Source organism: Urocampus carinirostris, chromosome 1, assembly GCF_059441175.1.
Source record: "Urocampus carinirostris isolate Australia breed hairy pipefish chromosome 1, RoL_Ucar_1.0, whole genome shotgun sequence".
In the NCBI taxonomy this organism is placed as follows: Eukaryota; Metazoa; Chordata; class Actinopteri; order Syngnathiformes; family Syngnathidae; genus Urocampus; species Urocampus carinirostris.
Window position 1 is genome coordinate 51,181,330 of NC_142349.1, and position 20,310 is coordinate 51,201,639.

The window sequence follows — 20,310 nt, forward strand, 5'->3', positions numbered from 1 at the left end:
CCCAACCCTGCCCCTTAGTATATCTGAAGTATTTTCTAGTATTATTGTAGTAGTATCTTTGGAGTAGTATATTTGTCATTGTTTAGTATTTCTGTAGTGTTTGTTAGATTAAAATGTGTCGCTGAATTAGAAGTCATGACTGCACAAGTTTTCCAGCGATTAGTTTATTCACCACATCATTAATTTGATATTGACATTATTTAATTGTAATAAATGCACCTTTTGGTTATCTATACATTTGAATTAAGTATTTACTTGATATTTCAATGTATTCATTCATTCTGAGTGGTGTTCCGATAAGTCTGCCATAATCTTATACTACTGTACCTGCAAAATCAAGTTGGATTCAGTCTTAACAAAGGTCTGTTGTGAAGATGTAACTCCCTTACACATTTGGGAGCAAAAAAACAAATGAAAATGCAAAGATTTATATTAAGGTCAGGCTTTATTTTATTTCAGGCAACATTCCTACACCACAGGTTAAAAAGTTCACAAAGTCCTCAGTGAACATTTAAATAACAAAATAAAAATACAAAGCAGAACAAACAAAAACAACAACTGTTAAGAGACACCAAAGAATCCCAAAACAAAACATTTCCAGGAATTACAAAATAAGATGACAGTAAGATAAAAATACCATATATCAATTTTGATAAAGCCCTGTAGTAGAGTAACAAATGCGATCATTTATCAGTCGAGCCTTCATCACAAAGCAGAGCCTTACTGGCTGCTTTATGTTCCTCTTTTCTACTCACATAGCTCTTGATGAAAAAAAATAAGACAGATGTAACCTACTATACTCAATTTAACCAGTGTGGTTAAAACATGAATTAAGAGAAGTCAATTTAAAATACACATGTCCTTGAGGAATGCCAGTTTTCCCACAATTTTCTTCCAACACAGTTTAGCACCCAGTGAGCTTATTGTGAAAGACCTCTTTATTATACTCTTCATATAATTTTGTGCTGATAGTTGGAGACACATTCACACTTGTACTCTCAGCATTGGCTAAATATAAAAAACAAAACAAAAAAAACAAACGTGTCCCAGACATGAAGCACAAAATAAACCTAACTATGTTTATATATGCAACAAATGCCACCAGATGTATATTTAAAATAGGATGTGAAAGGAGGTATATTTTATTTGAACAATAATGGTGCTGCCAACAAGTATCAAACAGTAAAAATAAATCGAATTTTTAATCATCATTTTGTACTTACTGAACTTGTGCCTTTTATGATGCCTGCTTTAAGTACAGTCAAAGTAGAGCAGTAATTTATTTGCGTCCCACTTATCAACTGCAGTTGAAAAAGAGACTGATTTTTGGAATCAGATTGAGACAAAAAACAGTAGACCAATTTAAAAAACAATCCCTTTTCTCCCCACACAACACTTTGTCTTGTGATTGTTTCTAAGAGTCCCACAACCATGACATAATAAACAAATAACAGGAACACAATTCAAACACAGCAGTGTCTTCATTTTAAGATGGATGCTTATAGTTTGGGTTAACTTGAGACTTTTTGAGTGAAATCAAAGCGGAACCAAACAGAACATAAGAATAACTTAACTGACACCATAAGAGCCATGTTCATTTAAATGAACAAAATTTAATAAAAGCAATCCCTCTTTCATTTTCCTCCTGGTAATATGATGTGATGAGTGCTTACACACTAAACCTTTATAGGTTTTTTGTGATTTAATAACCTTTTGTATGGCACTTGAAGTGCACCAAATTTAGTGGCAGTGGCATCTTAGATTTGGCTTAAAGTGTTGTAGCAAGACCGTACCTTGCAAACAACATGTAAACAACCATCATAAAGTACTTTTGCTATCCACTTACTGCACTAGTGCACAATAAAAGCAATAGCCGCCATTAAGACAACTGCATCCAAAAGCTGCACATAAAAGGCCACATTTTTTTAAGACAAAATAAAAATCAAGTCACACTACACAGACTTACCAAGATTAAATGCCCTTCCATTTTGTCTTTGAAAAACTATAAGCGTACGTTATTTTTTACATCACAGGGAAAACACTCTGACCAAAATATAAGAAATCCCTCTGTAAGTTGAAACGGCCTGATACACAAGTAACTTTAGATGCACCAGAATGCAACTAATTCAGTTTTGATGATTGAAATATCAACTAACGCTCAACTGTATTCAGTGGTTCTTCTTTGACTGAAGCTCGCCTGCAGCTTTGGAACACGGAGTTTTGGTGTCAGTAGATAGGACGTTCAGGATGTCTTGCAGGGCTTTGTTTATCTGGCCTCCAAACCTGTGTGAGTCCTGAAACGGAACAGTTTTGATTATTTATTCACACATTACATAACCAGACTTAACAAGAGTCAAGCAGTGGCGGCTGAGCTGGAGCAAGATTAGAATACTAAAAACAAACAATAAAAAAATAAAAATAAAAATAAATATAAACCTCTTTCCAGCCTACGCCATTAATGGACCAGCACAGGATGCATGCACATTTTTGACACAAAACAGTGGGAGTAGGAATACAAGTTTGAACGGAGTGAGGGGAGATTTTTATGTTAAGTTGCATTTTTAGAAACAACATGCCCAGCTGTTGTGTGTACATGTGCAAAGTTTGCAATTTTAGGGAACATGTTCTTTGCAATCCCAAGACGAAACAGACCTTTTAAAAAGCACCGTAGGAGTCTGTGGCCGCAAGCCATTCGAATAACTGACTGGAACGAGGACAGAAATAGGGTTTCCATGTGTGGAATTTCCATTCCATATCTGGTAAGTTATTGTGGCAATCAGGTTAAAACTTACTAGAATGCCTTGGTATGTGTAAAAATGATAAGTGCCCAAAAAAAAAAAAAACGCTAGGTGTTTGCTACCAATGCCTACTATAGACCAAGTTTAGTAAGTAAGTTTTACAATAGTAATGTAAAATATACATTAATATTAATTTAATTGTGTTATTATTATTGTTATAGTACATACAGAATAATTATACATTATTATATTGCTAATAGTATTGATTATTGTTATCAGTATTTTTATTGATTGCACAAACAGTAATGGTGTATTTAAGGTGGGTGCAAGCAAAAGAAAGTAAATTCTTCTCCGAGCCTTTGCTCTGAAAATGCTGGTCTGCCCGTGATGCCAAGAGCCAAGAAGAGATCCGAAGGTTTGAAAGTGTTCTCCATTTGCGCCCCAGTGCTGTGGAATTCTAAAACCTCAGTGGAACTGTTTATCTCTATACTTAAAACACACTTATATTCTATAGCCCGTGAATGACCTGTTTCATGTTGACTATGTCTGTGCATTGCAATATCAGTTGCAGCCCCTGGTCATCCTGGAAGGGGGGTTGCCTCATGGGTGCTCCCTTCTCAAGGTTTCATCGTTTTCCTCATGCTGATGTTTTGAGTTTCTCCTTGCCCTCATGTAGGTTTTAGATCAGGAGATGGTGTAAAAATAGTCTGTAATAGTCTGGCCTGGGCAGCCCTTTAAGACTTCTTGTGAATAAGGGCCAAACAAATAAACACGACTTGACTGAATGTTGTCATACAGAACTTTAAATGGCAATTCACTGCCTGAAAGGTGCTTTACAAATACATTTTGATTAATGGATTAATCCGGGAGGGACTGTGTAAAGCCACTGCTCCTCCACATTGAGAGGAGCCAGTTGATGTGGCTCGGGCATCTGATAAGGATGCCTCCTGGACGCCTCCCTCGGGAGGTGTTCCGGGCATGTCCCACCGGCAGTAGGCCCCGGGGGCGACCCAGGACACACTGAGAGACTATGTCTCTAGGCTGACCTGGGAACGCCTCGGATGAGCTGGAGGAGGTGGCTGGGGATAGGGACGTCTGGGCTTCCCTTCTAAGGCTGCTGCCCCCGCGACCCGACCCCAGATAAGCGGAAGATAATGGTTGGATGGATTAATTACTGCTCAAAAGTCACTTAAAATTGCCATTATGCAAGAGCTGTGACAGAATTGCAACAAGAATACATTTTCTAAGGGTGTCATCTATTTAAACTGAAGTGATAATTAAACAAATCTGAGCTCACAGTTTCACTGCAGGAGTGTTTGGATGACACATGGAAGTTGATCATATCTTCACCCACGATGATGTAAGAAACGCCGTAACCGTCATCAGCAACCTGACGAAACCACAGAAAGGTAAAATGTGAGTTTATATTTAAACACTCCGCGTGATTGTACCCATTTAAAAAAAACACAGTCCCCTGACAATATTAATGAAAATAAATGTAATGCTCACGGGTCCAAAACCTCCACCCAGAGATACAAATTCGGGGTGGTTCTTCAAGTCGAAAAGCTCCATTTGCTGAACGGGGGTCTGACTGGTGGACAGGCGCCAAGGCTCAGACAAAACCTGAGATGTCCAACAAAAGAGAGTCAATGCAGACAACTAGGGCAACTGGAATTGGGCATTAATGCAAATATTTGTCTGTTTGTAGCTCTATATTTAGACACAACACAGAAAAAAAACCTTCAATGTATTATTAACAAAAGCAAACAAACTATGTATTGTATTATAGTATTGTGCAGTTGTGTTATTTTGTACAGATAAACACGTGCCTAAAAAAGTAGCCTGAAGCCGAAACTTAAGTGCCTACACTGTTTAACCCAAAAAGCCGTAATGGTAAAATATTTTTATTTTTTGGGAGAGAGCCACAGCATAAATTAAAAAAAAAAAAACTCCCCAAACAGAAGCAATTCTTCAGTGCATATTTTTGATTGATGATTTGATAAAATGTATGAAATAATAATTAGAACAGAGCCTGTGTCCCATATAAGTATGAATATACAATTAAAAATTAGTCTTCCTTCCCCAGTTACCTGAGAGTGTTCAGGCTCATTTTGAATGTCACATTTGTTCTAAATACTGGTTTAAAATCAAGGTGTTTATCAACTTGTGGGTCAGGACCCAACAGTGGTTTGTAGGCAAAAATTGCAAAGAACACAAAAATAACTGAAGGTAATTTACATTCCCTAACAGTAGATGGTGGCAATGCTCTGCAAATGCAAGTTGATACCCATTTGTTTCACACCAAAAAAAAAAAAAAGACTCGTAAAGTTTGTTTTAGGGTTCCCCCAGAATTTTCCATTCACATTTAAGAAATTTTAAGACCGTTTGAAGACCCACATCTTGGGAAATTTAAGACCAATCTCAGATGTGGGAGATGGTTACTTAGTCAGGAGGGCATGAAAAAAATGAGAACCCCCTGCTCTATGGGCTGTGTGCCCAACTTTTTCAATGAACAAAAAAATGTGAATCAGCTCACAGATGTTCAAGAAAAACTGGTTCAGGTTGCAAAATTCAGGAAAAAAAAATCACCTCTTTGAGGAACGGAGACTCCACTCCCAAATATTTCGAGACGACGTAAAGGCAAAAAAGGTGTCTGTCAATTCCAGCTCCTGTCATAGCCAATCGGTAAAGATTTTGATGTCTCTCTGAGGCCAACTTGAAGAGCTGTCGGCATTTTTCATCTGACTGGAAACAAGCACATTCAATCAATTTGCAAGAAAATAATACAAGATTGAGTTTTTATGACAGAAATCGGACAGTCAGTTAAAGCCATTAGAGTCCTGTTCCTTTCTCAAATTATATGGGTCGTAATAATATTCAAAAGCTACCTCCCCGCTCTCCAAGGCTTTGACAAAGGCACTGCTTTCGTTAGAGCAAGATCGCACAGTCTCCGTACGTCCTTCCCTGAAGAGACGAGTCATGGACGCTTCGTAAGTCAGGCAAAAGCCGCCACGGTCCTGGAACATTCAAATTAAAATTTCATTATAAAATAAAACTCTGATATCCTTGCCATGGAAATAAAAAAAATTGGGAAAAGGCTGTTATTAACCTCTTGGGGGAGTGTTGTGCTCTGTGCATTCATGGAACGTAAATCAGGCAAAAAGATGAAAGTTGAGATTTATTTCTAATGGAACATACGTTTTCACAGGTTGGAATTATTTTTTTTCTGTTGATGCTTGTTGGGTTAATCTTTTGATGTCATTATTTTTGATTTTGAGAATAGTAGTAGATACTAAGTCCAGTTAGCATGTGAATTAGCTGCTTTGTTAGCATTAGTGCTAGGCTAGCAATATTTTGGAAATCAACAATGTTTTAGCTTTAACTATATGTAAACGTTTTTGCTGTCTGTTTAAAATTGCACAGTAATCTCGAGCTAAGGTTTTATTAAAATAATCTTCAATCACAATTGATTTGTTTTGAGATTTCTACAAGTACCAGAGTGCATCAGAGCAATCTTAGGACAGAGAACTGTGTTTTAGTTTTGCACACGGAGAAGCCAACATTTAATTATTGATTACATCTTCAAGCCCTCTAAAAATGTGACCCCATCCCTTACCCAACGCATATTATTATGCTACAAAGAATGTCCAAAACAGCTGAACAGTAGCAGTAAAGTTCACGCTGGAGTAAAAGGCAACTACCATAGCTTCTGTTTCCATTGCAGAGTAGTAACATAACATATGACAATGTGCTGGACCCTTGCCATTCACACGATAAAAGGACTCTCATATAATTCAAATAAAAACATGGGAAACAAAATTTTGGAACGTAGTTCCACGAAAAACAGACATCAAAGCAGAGCATGCCTTACCCTGTAATATGCCAACTGTAACGCGATCTGAATGAAGGCATCCGGGCTGACACGGAGCTTCTTGATTCGGCCCTTCCCGAATTCTCTGAAGGGGAAGACGTGGCAGTCAACGTCGTCAGCTAAGGCCTGAGCAACAGCAAGTGAGTTGCACACTTGTGCTTGAACCTGCAAGTCAGACAAAAGACAAATACTTGAACTTAGGTGCAGTGGGGCCTTTTATTTGTAGAAATATATTTTTCTCGAGTTCCCTGCTTCTATCTTTATGTTGCAGTACAAATGAATTCAGAGCAGGAACTTTCAATATGACACCATCTTGCATTCCATGAAACAGAACAACACCAGACCTCTTAGTGGATGGCGTGTGAGGCCAGCGGGAAACAAAAAATATTTATTTTCCACAGCTGAACCCCAGATGACATTCACTACATTGATTGCATACACTTGTGTATTGAAATATATTTTTTGATCAATTATTATGTGTTGTAATTACTGGAAGACTTCAAGACTATTCAGCAAGATTAAGTCATACATATGAGTCGTGTAATAACATTGAAAGCTATAAAGAATTGACCTATTCCCTTGATTATAATGGGAAAATTCCTGTGTAAACCAGACAACTCCAAAAATGTAGCCTTTTATCAATCTAGGATTGGCTGCTAAGTTCAATGATGGTTCAATTCTCTAGTCTTGAAAACAGAAATTTAATTCTTATCTGAACCCATATAGTGCCAGACCTTTATCTTGAATGGGATTTGCCAGTGCCAGCCAATGTTTGCCATTTTAACTCATTCTTGAAGGCCTACAGAAAATTGAGCTCTGTAGCTATATAGACATAGGACACATCAAAAGAAATCTTGAACCCCCATCTTTCACTAAAAAAAGAATGCTTTGGCTTTTGCTACTGTGTAGTAAAAAACAGTTGACCATTGCTACGTTTTTTTGAAAATACTCTTTCCAGAAAAACTTCTGAAAAAAGGCTTTTTAAAGCATTAACTTTAGTGTTTTTTGTAATTCTTATATTTTATTTATTTATTTTCATCCAATACAGTAATCCCTCGGTTATCGCGGTTAATGAGTCCAAAACAACCCGCGAAAAGTGAAAATCCGCGAAGTAGCGACGCCCCTTCAAAAATGCTTAATTTTTTTTTTTAATATATATATTTTTAAAATTATTTTATTTTATTATTATTATTATTTTTTAGAGCTGCGAAGCTTTGAACCCGCGAACGTGGAACCGCGAAGTAGCGAGGTCCCACTGTATAGTTCTTTCAGGCAGCACGGCGGTTGAATGGTTAGCACGTTCGCGGCACAGTTTTAAGGTCATGGCTTTAAATCCAGCTACCAGCCTTCCTGTGTAGAGTTTGTATGTTCTCCCCATGCTTGCAAGGGTGTCCTCCTAGCACTCTGGTTTCCTCCCACATTCCAAAAACATGCATGTCAGGTTAATCGGCCGGTCCAAATTGTCCCAAGGTGTAAATGAGCGTTTAAAGGGTGTTATGTCTCCATGTGCCCTGCGACTGGCTGACAACCTGTTCAGGATGTCCCCTGCCAACTGCCTTAAGATAGCAGAGATGGGCTCCAGCAACCCCGCAACCCTGCTGAGGATAAGCAGTGCAGATAATGGATGGCTCTTTCAAAATTTGGGGTTGCCAACCCCAGAGTTAGACTAATGAATTGTTGCAAACACAGCTTTGGCAGTTGTGCTCTGTGACATCCAGTGGACATATTTAAAACTGCAGGTAATTGTTTGACGCATCTCCCCTTCAAAAGGTTTTATCCTCCAATCTACACGAATCAAGAAGCAACTATTGACTTCAAACAGCGAATATTGCCGAAAAGCGAAGGATTTTCATGCCAATTTTCCTCAAAAACTACGGGGCTTTAGCGATCAAGGTTGGTTGGCAGCTGAAATTCAAAAAAATCACTTTACAATAACAAAAGTAATACCTCTAGTGGGATGTCCCATGTAAGTCTCTGAGGGTGACATAAATAGCGGTCGACTTCACCTTTGCAGTGGCCATCCTCATTGTATCCCAAATGAAACGCGTCAGTGGCTAGCGTGTACTGGAAATACAGAAAATATATTGGACCTTTTAGAGGAGCTAAGACAAAGATTATATCTAAAAAAGCAAAAACACAGGTGGAATGCAACTTGTTAAGACAAATGCACGCACCTCCCAAAGGTGAGCCACAGTTGGTGCATCTGCCCAGGAGTGTTCAGCGTTCAGTCCATTTTTCCCATTCTTGTAGATCACAACTGAAAATGATTTATCAAACCACCTACAAAATTCAACAGACACAAGAGAAACCCCCAACTCATCTAAATTATTCCGGGGCAGGTTTGGGATCGGTACCACTTTAATTAAGATGACCTAGTAAGTGATGTAAGGAGCAGGATTTGAGTTTCTAGTTGATTTGGTTTGCATTTAGTGAAATATGTCATATCAGTAACATAAGACATTTTTGTTAAATCTTTTTCCGCAATTTTATTTTAACTTATTTGTTTCCTTTTTTAATTTTTTTAGAAAAACAACCATATTCAGGAGGTTGTGTTCCTAATTGCATTTGTTCATTGCTAAAAGTGCACTTAATGTTATCCTTTTTCAAAAAAGTGTTTTTACACATTTATTGAATTGCTCCTTAGTGCGCTAATTTGCTTTATTGGCGAATACATCAGAAGAGCTTGCATTATACTTTATATATTTTTTGATTTTGGAAAAAAAAAAAAAAAAACCCTTGCCCAGACTATGCGTACAATTTTAAGACACTATCAGATAAAAAAATACATTTACTTGGTTATTACAGCCCCTGATTTAGAAAAATACACTTAAAAGTCCAGTCTATGTTATTTGTACAGTAATTATTCCTGTGAGAAAAATCCATATACTGTAGACCTTTGTTCATTTAAGAAGGTGGGTTAATAACGCTCTTGTGAAAATGTTGGTGATTGGCATTCATCTTGTCCTGACCTGTCATAACATTTTCCATGGAGCAGCGACTTTGCATATCTGTCCAAGTTGCCTGCTGGATCATTTCCCTTCATGCCTTGCTCTTCATCGTCCAAAGTCACAAAAAAGGCTGCCTTCTCGATGGCATCGAGTGATCGCTTGTTTACGCCGGAGCTGAAGAATTTTTTTCTCATTTGAGACCAAGGAACTCTGGGAAATACATTTGAAAAAATTGTCAAGACAGCATAGAATGTAGTCCAAGTTCTTATCAAAGTGTCTTCAATCAATACAATTTTTCATGGTTGTGGATCGGAGCCAGCATGGGGAATATTATTGTGATTTTTGTTTTGTTTTTTTAACATATTTTACCTAGTTTCTATCAAAACAAGCAACATAAACAGATTTTTTTTTAAATACCCTAAATACTCCCCCCCCCCAAAAAAAGAATATTGAGGGCAGAGTAAGCACAAACGTTACTTACAATTAATTTATCAAAGTTACAGTATTTGCAACCTCCTGTTCCAATAATTATAAAAATAGTGATGTGCTGCCACCCACTCCATAGAGAATATTGTGGTGCATTGCGGTTCAGGGGCCAGCATGGGGAAAGAATATTTTGATTTTATATAAAAAATTGTTTTTACCATATTTTACCTATTTTCTATTAAAATAAGAAACATGGACAATATTTTTCCAAAATAAATCATTTTGAAATTACAAATAATAATTAAAAAAAAAAAATTAATTAAATTAAATTAAAAAAAAAAAAAGAATATTGGGAGGCAGAGTAAGAACAAATAAGAATTACAATTAAAACTAATCACCAAAGTTATTTACAACTTCCTGATCCAATAACGATCAAAATAGAGATATGCTGCCACCTACTTGATAGAAAAGCTGATTACTCAAAAACTGCACGGATACTCAGCACACATTTTGCAGATTCTGTACTCCTATTTTAGCAGAATCTAGAACTATAAAATATAATAATGAAATCAGGCGGTTGGCTTATAAGATCTTAAAACAAAATGAGCACAGAGGGGCATAAGCCAGGCATAGCAACCCAATGGCCTGCTGCCAGGCAGTGTTTTCATGCTCCCCTATTGCCCGGTCTCCTTTCCCTGTTAAGTCAAGAGGCGCCATCCCGATTGTTTTTATGAGGGAGCACATCACATTTTATTGTGATGTGTTGCATTTTATTCCCTTTTTTTGCCAACAATAATAGGTTCAAAGAAAGTTAGTGATAAGAAAAAGTGTAAAACAACAAATGATCGAATCAAAGAAGGAAGTGATGGATTTTGCATCAATAATAGTGTACGAGTGTCTGCCATTGAAAACTGCTTAAAAGTACAGTAAATGGTTTAGAATTATTTTATTATTATCTTTTTTTACCAGTATATTAACCTTTATTATGTACACATAATAATTGTGTTGTTTAGCTACACGGTAATTAATATTTTGAGTATGTATGTCATAGCATTTTTAAAGCAGTATTAGGGGGTGATCTTATCTGTAATATAAGCCTATATTCACGTACATGTGGTTATTATCAATTTGTTTTCAAGCGTTATATGAAACCAGACAAAGTCCTACTGCACACCAAACAAGGTCTCACTGCACACTGGTTGAAAAACACGGAATTAGAACACATGAACACTGTAATTCCGCAGACAAATGGCATCAGCAGTTCTAGAAATCCCTTAACCAGGCCTCCATTTTAAATACATCTTTACCGGGCAAAAATAACCCACTGTGAAATTTCTTCACCTTGATTCTTGTCCTTTTTTATTTTTTAAGTGATAATACATCCAAATGACATAGTATTCCAGGACACTCAACTTGCCTTTGACCATGTAATACAATAAAGAACAAAAACACCAAGCAAGAACATCAGCGCTGGGACTATGTCTAATGTGTAAGAGTGTGAATAAAACATTGGCAAACAATTAGATACACGGTAATTAATATTTTGAGTATGTATGGAGCACTTGGACCTGCAGTCCAAATTCACATTCAGGGGCCTTTGACTTCAAATAGTTATTCAACTGTGATCCATCATTTTTACCTGTCTCCAGCAGTCAGTGCTCCTAGTTTCTCTTCTCCAGGCTGTGGAGTTGAAGGGTCATCTAGAATCTTCTGAATCTGGAACTCTATCTCCCTGGGAGAGAGCAAGCGCCCAGCACGGTACACCCACAAGCGGAAATAGCGCCCCTTGTGGTACACAGCAACAAACTCACTGTCCAACCAGTGTTGGAGAACATCTATGAATGTTAAAGCAAAGTCTTGAGGATTTGATTACAGTAATCACATCATTGTTTATTCTGTATTTAAAAAAGTAACCTGGGTCAGAGATTGTTGAACACAATGGCTCAACAATATTTTGTGCATGTTACCTGTCTCAACTCCCGGAGTGCGTGTTGTGTTAAACATCCTTTCAGTCTGTGCAGCACACAGGGGAATAACTGTACCTGGAACACGGCTCTAATCCACAAAAACAAAGAGGAATATTGATAAATAAGTTATGTAGCTGACTTAAATGATAACAAAAATGCCTCTTTTCCATAGTACTGGTTCAACAGCGCAATTTTCCAGTACACAACAGGTGCCCAACAGGAAGTGGGTGGGATCATTTTAACTTGTGTTTCTGTTCCACCACTATCACATGAAATACAAACATAAGCCACGTGTAGCATGTTTTTTTGTTGTCAATTTATATGTTCACTGCTTTACATGAAACAAGATGATATATTGATTATTTGGTTTGGATTCCAAGCAATCATGATCAAGAGGGAAAAAAGGGAGGCGTATTTATGCAGGATCTACTGCACGCGTTAAAGAAGCCTACAGGCAGACTTCTTCAAGCTGCTGTTGGACTTTGTCCTCCCACATAAATACTACCTCATTTCAGCAGGGAATAATAGAGTTGGCCAATGAGGGTTTGTACACTTTTTCATGATCAAATTCAAGCACTTTCAAAACTAATTTTCCAATTTATCCATTATCATTAAAAGAAAAAAATCCAGGGTGAATAATGTATTTTGTGGAGGCCCAAATATATATGTAAATGTAAATGGTGTGCATGACACGCCACTGAATCCCTAATGCCCCAGGTAGGTGCCTTGCATGGCTGACTCCCTATTGGTGTGCGAGTGTGTGCGTGAATGGGTAAGTGTGAAGCACATTGTAAAGCGCTTTGGGAGGTCTTCATTAATTTGAAAATATGTGATTTACGCATGCCATTTTTAATCTTGCATGTGCATTTACAGTATCGAGAAATATAATTTTTAGATCTTGCGTAAATCGTGAATATATTTGTTTTTGAGACAAATGTGTCAGTTTCGGTTAAAATGTAGTTTACATTTTCAGTTGCAAGAAGCTATTTTCTTTACAATTTACTACTACAGGGAAACATTACCTTAAATGTTTTCCTTGGCCCATAATTGATATGCAATCCTTGCATTACTATACATTTCATAGTACCCTGTATAAGTGTAACAGGCGCCTGACCTCTTGGGTACGACCTGTAGAGGAAATGACGCTTCATAGGACAATGTCGTATAAACTAATGCCATCAATGACAAGGGAGGAAATGCAATGGCAAAGCAAAGCCACCATAGAGCAGTGTCAGCATCATTTATAAACAGACTTGTTGAGAAACATTGCAAAAATTTCAAGCATCAAAAAACATTTAACCCATAATTCAGGCACTTTTCCATCCTTGAATCTCCCACATTGAAAACATCTGAAGCAAACATCCCCAATATCCAATCAAAAGGCAAGGATGCTAAACACAACACCCACTTCTATCGAAGAATCACAAGACAGAGTCGCTCAGTGCATAACAAGGGCAACAGAAGCACTTCGTCAGAATGTGGGGCCCAAAAAGCGAAATGGCAGACAGAAATAAGGTCCTAGAATGGGTGCTGGCTTATTGAACCGGTATTGTGGAAAAGTGGCTAAAAGTGGTAGCTAGTCCAAGAAAAATATTTTCCTTTTAAACAAAAATATACAGAAAAATCAAATGATAAAGTGAAATCCCTGGAGTTCCAAAATTGCAAAACACCAGACTGCTGATGTGTGACCGTTCACTGACCAGCAGGCAAACATTTAAATACATTTAATCTACAGAAACTACATACCGGTTTCAGTTCCTCCCGATTGACCTTGCGACGGTAGAGGAGCATGGCAGTAATTGTGTTGCCGGCCCTTGCAGCTTGTGAGGAAGTAGGGGTCACATACAGGAAGTCCTGTAAGTACACACAGAGACTGAGGAAACTAATAAAAAGTGAAAGAAGCATTTACAAAAGGTAATTACAAAGGTTGCTATCAAAAAAGTACTTTAATCTTCCACTGATGTTTATCATAAAACTATATTGACTTTAAAACAAGCTCAACAATACTAATTCCACGTGTTAATGAACCAAACAAGTTTAAAAAAAAATAAATAGGAGAATGTGGTGAGAACAAACATTTCACATAACCATGGGAGCCACTAACCACCTGCACCTGATCACCACCATGACCAGTGAGATGGTGGTGGACATCTAAAGGCCTAGACCTCACCCAGAACCTGTAACCATCAAAGGAGAATGTGTAGAGTTTGTCCAGACCTACAAATACCTGGGTGTGCAGCTGGACATTAAACTGGACTGCCAACACAGAAGCTCTGTGCAGGAAGGACAAAGCCAACTGTACTTCCTCAGAAGGCTGGCGTCCTTCAACATCTGCAAAAAGCTCCAGCAGATGTTGTATCAAAGTGTTGTGGCGAGCGCCCTCTCCTATGCGGCTGTGTGTTGGGGAGGCAGCACTGAGAAGAAGGATAACTCTCGTCTGAATAAACTGGTGAGGAAGGCGGGCTCTGTTGTGGGTACAGAGCTGGACAGCCTGACAACTGTGGCTGAGAGGCGGGCACTGAACTACCTGCTGTCAATCATGGTCAATTCACTACATCCACGACACAGCATCATCTCTAGACAGAAGAGCAGCTTCAGTGACAGACTGCTGTAGCTGTCTTGTGTCATGGACGGACTGAGATCATTTCTCTCTCATGCCATGTGGCTCTAACTTCACCCAGGGAGTAAAAGGGCACATTAAACCCCAACCTCACGTTAGCATTATTTGCCTTTATTTTTATTACAGTGTCTATTTTTGGAACATTTTTAATTGCTTTGTATGCTACAAGTTATATTGGTTATTCTTGTGTTTTATATCTCTTATTTTTTAACATGAGGATACTGCCGGAAATGTGAATTTCCCTATGTCTAACTAATTGGCTCTCCCTGGTGTTAAAACAAAAGAATTGCAGCTGGTTACCATGCCATAGTAATTACTGTTGACCATTATGGGCCCACGACTCCGGAGGTAAATGTATTCTTCCCACCAGTCACTCACCTGAAAGGAGAAATTAAAAAAAAAAAAAAAGCAAATTTAAGAGTGATCCTGTACTGCCAATAAGATACTGTAGATTCTAGGCATTATTTCTGATGGAATGAAAAATTCTCTCTTGCCATAATTTAGAAGTCAAGTGGCACTAGTGGTGATGTTGTAAGTCAAGCGTAAACTATGAGAGGCTGTTATAAGTAAATCATACTTGTTCTCATGTTTAACGTCATACTCTCCCACAGACAGTCATACCGATGTACAAACGCTACTATACTCCCTCATACATACTACTATACTCTCATACACACGACAATTCTCTCTCACACATCCACTGTACTCTCATACACTCGCTCTCACACATATTACTATACTCTCATACACATGCACACAACAATGCGCTCCCTAACAAAAATTACTATACTGTATTATAAACACCACTACACTGTCACAAACTTTCTATATACTCTCTCATGTGTCCCATGATTGTCTCTCACATATTACTACATTGCGAGCAACTCTCTCACACATGTTACTATACGGTCATACACACATGACAAAAATTACTATACTGTGATAATAATATAGTTTAAGATCTAAATTCTGTAAATAATTGTATGAGAGTACAGTTGTGTCTGTTGGAGAGTATGATGTCACATGTGAAAGCAAATATGATTTACTTCTGAAACGGCCCCTGATTGTAAACACATTTCAAGAGTGTTTTTTAATCCCAGGGATGGGATATTTACTTACATAGTTAGTAGCCCAGAGGGCTTTAAGCTTCAAGTATCGTTGGAGTCTGTTCCCCAAGTTGCACTCAAAATCAGAGGCCAGCTTTGTCATTCGTTTGAATTCGGAATCTTCCAACAGAGGGCGTGCTGACTCCAAATACTGAAACACATAGTGCATGTTAACAATTGACGCTGTATCATACCAACGAATAGAAAGAATGTGATTATGAGTAAACCAGTGGTCATTGACAAACCCTGCTTAGTGTGTCCTTAATGGCAGGAACTGGCAGATGAGGTAGAGACGTTTGATAGCTGTAGAGTAGTGGCTTCCTGCTAGACAATAGCCTCAGCAGAGTCTGGGGAGGGGGTAATGGGACAGGCTTGAGTGTTTTCCTATAACAATTTGAATTGTTAAGTATACGTATAATAATAAATCACTGTTGACAAAAGTAGGAATAAGTGATACATGAGTGCATTAACTTATGAGCATTGAGCGTCAACTGTTACTGAATTTCTTGAAAAACTCAAATTAGTTGCTGCCCTTGAGCTGGACATTCACAGTGTTCATAGGTTACAATATTGTGCCATATTGGGCCAATGAAGAATATTTCCTGCTGAGCCTCATGTGTTCTTCGTCACCAGAGTTCCTGGCATTCTGAAAAACTGTCCATTTACGCGAAATATCGGTTAATCAAGCAAAAACGCAATGAATTGGCAGCAAAACTAAAATGCTACTCAGTGCTCAAGTCAAACACATCAAAATAATTGCTACTGTACTTAAAATTTATAGAGGATTAGCCTCTTTCTCACCATTTAATGCACACACAAAGTACACGTTTGTGCAATTAGCACGTAAAATCACAAGGAGTTTTAAATACTGTTATTGTTGATTTGGACTGTTTTGTTGATTGGTGTCCATGCAAAATCCATTACAGCCATGTCATCCTATAAAAGGTTTTATTACCTCATGTGTGTCCCAATCTCAAGGTTTGTTCAATTTCCTCATGCTGAGTTTTCCCTTGCCCTCATAGAGGTTACAGATCAGGGGATTTTGTATTGGTTCTCTGTGAAGCCCTTTGAAATTATTTGTGATTGAGGGCTGCACAAATATATGTGACTTGACTGTATTTCATAGACAATTGGCCATGCAACATTCGACCAGACTAGTCAGGATTTAGAACGGTTTGTGTACCATACAAAGTGTTTGGTTCATGGTTCCCTTAACTGCCTTGGTCGCAGGGGCACCACCGAGGAAGTGACTTTGGACAGCTTTCTCCACTGCTGACAACTCTTGGCCAGAGTTTCGGTTGGGGTAAAATTTGTCAACTTACAAATCCTTGACGCTGTCCCAGTTCTCATACAAAGTGTATGATGTGCCAGGGAACTATCTGAGATGCTGTCCATGAACCAAGTAAGCACAACAAATATATATTTATTAACAGGTAATTAATATTTTAATTTATCTGCATGCATTTGAAATTCGGGACCAAAAAATAAAGATAAAACTGAAAAAAAGAGAACCATCTTTAAATAAAGTGCATACATAATAAAAATTTGAATATATAAATGAATATATAAACATTACAATCAGTTGTTACATTAAAAAAAATACAAAACCCCCCCCAAAACATCTCGAATAAAGCAAAAACAAATTTAAATAGTAATTATTTACTTTTTGAGTTTCTCCTTGCCCTCAAGCAGGTTTTAAATCAGGGGATAGTGTCATAATAGTCTGTAGTTTGCAATGATCTGTGGTCTGTGCTGCCCTTTGAGAGTCCTAGTGATTAAGGGCTATAAAAATAAACATGACTTGAAATATAATGTAAACTTATCACAATAAGTTTATTGTTTTTAATATTAAATCCAGCAAAGGAGATTGCATCGTATGCTGGTTGGTTATTTTAACCATTACTGTGGGCTGTTGTTCCTTGTTTTGAACTGTTTACATCATTGTCACCATCAGCCAATCATGATGCCGTTCTTTGATTTTCACACCCTTTAAGCACATTTTATTTGTATCTTAGGAGACTTAATAAAAAGAAAGGGCTCAGGTGAGGACTGTCAGAACAGGTTTGAATTTCGTATCTGAGGATTGGGCACTCTTCCCCTGTTTCCTTGCCTTCCAAGTTTAAAATCCCTTCCTTATTTTTAGTGTTTGCTAAACTTTGAACTTAACAGCATGAAAAAATTCTTGAAATGTATTGCGGGCTTGAGTGTATTTTGGGTTGGAGGGGAATAAGGAAGGCTTGATGGCTTCAGAGCTCTAGCAGTGGGCTTACATGTAGTGTCACCAGAATTTGTGACTTGAGCCTCTCATTGTTCATAATGACACACAAGTGTCTGATACATTCAAGGTACTTCAACCTTTAGTGTGTGAAATTCTGCTTTCCCTGTGGAACAGGCATAGCCTAAGAGACATTCTTGACAAAAAAAACGTTTCAGGCGTGATATTAAAAAAATAAAATATTGATTCAAATACTGTCACCTATCTCAGAAAAAAATTGGAGCAAGCTGGCCAATAAAATAGACCCTTGCCAAAGCATAATAGCAAGTAGGAGGATTGCTTACCACCCAAATTTTGGTGGTGTTGGACACTCGACCGTGCTGCTCAAACATCCAACGGTGGTAGGAAAGAAGCAGCTTAAGGCAGAACCTGAGAGCGAGGATAAGGGAGAGCCACAGCAGTGTGCTGAATACAAGTGCCGAAAGCATCGTCTGGCCCTGAGCGCTGAGAGACACATGAAGGCTGGATAGAAAGGTATGACAGAGAAAACAAAGAAAACATTTTTTTTTAAATTTTTTAGTCACATTATTTAGATCTTAAACAATATCATTATTAGATGTATTAAATCTCTAGTGGAGGTGTGTTGCACTTAGAGCACTTACTTGGGATTTATAAATAAATTTAGATTAGATTAATACTTAGATTAGAAAGATAGTGCATTGTAATGTACTTTTGCAGATTTCAGCATCCGCAGAAGGAATTAAGGCATCAATGACATGCCCCGTGTGGTCACTGTCCTTATTTGGTTGTTTAGCTTAGTGTCATATCGATTACACTAAAGCAAGTAAACAATTATGATCAAATTCAACCATGAGGTCACAGCAGTGGTAGGGCTCACACTTTAGTTTCCCCATCCTGTGCTTGTTTGCACGTTAGTATATTTGGTTAGCTTTACATGAAGAGAGTTTGTTAGGGATGCATTTTTCTTTAAAAAAAAAAAAAAAAAAAATTAAAAAAAAGGAAGAAAAGGAAAAAAATACATTTATTCAACATGGGACTTATTATGTTTAGAACATAATACAATGGTGTTATTTTTTCATTATTTTGATAGTATTCTAGTTTGCACACACGGAAATAAAATAAAAACCTCAGGAGAATTTGAAAATGCTTTCCAAAGGTATCCACAAATTATTCAATTTTATGCAGTGTTATGGCTTGGTCCCTGCCCCATTGTTTAAGGTGATTCACTGTAATCTTTGTATGCTTTGACCTCCCAATGGTAGAGAAATAGAAAGTCAGTAAAATAGAAATTTGGGATACACGATGGGCCAAATTGTGAATTTCCCTACGGGGATGAATAAAGTATCTATCTATCAAATGGGACTTCACAGTTTTGATTGTAAAGTAAAATAGAACTGATAGTCACTTGGAGCAACAGTGTACTATTCTTGAGAAAGATTTCATGCATTTAAGTTCATCATTACATTATATTTCGATTTACTATTTTGTAGTAGCGGCATCTACTCTCTGCCTCTTGGTGATGTGTGCATTTGAGAGCTCGCTGATATACCAGTCGCATGGATTATAATTTATACAGTGCAGTTATGATTGCACACGCATCTGAACTTTAGTGAGTACATGAAGTCTTGTATAGTTTATAGAATGTTATTTTGTCTATTTGCGTAGTGACGTCACTTGTGCTTTGCCCCCTTTCAAACGGAGTATGCCCAAACCATGTATAATATATGGCGTTTTAAGTTAGGGTCTAGGCATGTGAGCGATTCATTTGGAATGCTCGAAAAATGTAATACAGAGACCCCTCGCTACGCCGGGCTTCAGTCATTGCTGGTTCAATTGTCTTTGTTAATAATCTCACTTTATCGAGCATTTTGTTAATTGGTGAGAGATTAAGTGGCTAAGGAGGTAGAGCGCCCGTCTTGTTCGAATCCCGGCTTCTCCGTGTTACATGTCGAAGTGTCCTTGGGTAAGACACTGAACCCCTAATACCCTCAATAAGAAGGTTAGCGCCTTACATGGCTGCACGGCCGCTATTGGGAAATGTGAAGCACAATGTAAAGTGCTTTGGGAAGTCTTGACTTGAAAAGCGCTATATAAAATGCAGATAATTTCATTTCATTTCATTTCATTAAGGAGGGCGCTCTGTGCTGGGTGGGTGCGACTGCCTATGTTGACGGCTGTGATCGGCTGAGGTGACTGACAGTCTGCGCTGCCGTGATAGGCTAGTGTATGTGTCAGTCTAAAAGCCGGCAGGCGCAAGACTGGCTGCTTCCTAAAAAAACTGCAGCATAGCGCCAGATAGCTTTTAGCAGTTTGTTACATTGAAAATAAATTAATGAATTAAATTAGAATCTAAGGAAAGTCAGAAGAACATGGATTAATGAGTCTCACCACCGGGGGA

General features: G+C 37.9%; 1 protein-coding gene across 1 annotated transcript in view; it reads right to left on the minus strand.

Annotated features, from left to right (window-relative positions):
- Positions 1-426: 426 nt before the first annotated feature.
- The window catches only part of cpt1a2b (carnitine palmitoyltransferase 1A2b), a 28,933-nt gene continuing 9,049 nt past the window's right edge, over positions 427-20,310 (minus strand). The window contains exons 4-19 of the mRNA XM_088344501.1: positions 18,236-18,413; positions 15,922-16,023; positions 15,690-15,827; positions 14,871-14,948; positions 13,697-13,804; positions 11,951-12,038; positions 11,623-11,818; positions 9,579-9,767; positions 8,784-8,889; positions 8,557-8,673; positions 6,610-6,774; positions 5,627-5,755; positions 5,328-5,483; positions 4,248-4,361; positions 4,036-4,128; positions 427-2,294 (exon numbers count right to left, since the gene is read on the minus strand). Coding sequence (XP_088200627.1) covers positions 2,169-2,294; positions 4,036-4,128; positions 4,248-4,361; positions 5,328-5,483; positions 5,627-5,755; positions 6,610-6,774; positions 8,557-8,673; positions 8,784-8,889; positions 9,579-9,767; positions 11,623-11,818; positions 11,951-12,038; positions 13,697-13,804; positions 14,871-14,948; positions 15,690-15,827; positions 15,922-16,023; positions 18,236-18,413 — 2,083 coding nt within the window. The 3' untranslated portion in view covers positions 427-2,168. The remainder of the gene's footprint in view (positions 2,295-4,035; positions 4,129-4,247; positions 4,362-5,327; positions 5,484-5,626; positions 5,756-6,609; positions 6,775-8,556; positions 8,674-8,783; positions 8,890-9,578; positions 9,768-11,622; positions 11,819-11,950; positions 12,039-13,696; positions 13,805-14,870; positions 14,949-15,689; positions 15,828-15,921; positions 16,024-18,235; positions 18,414-20,310) is intronic.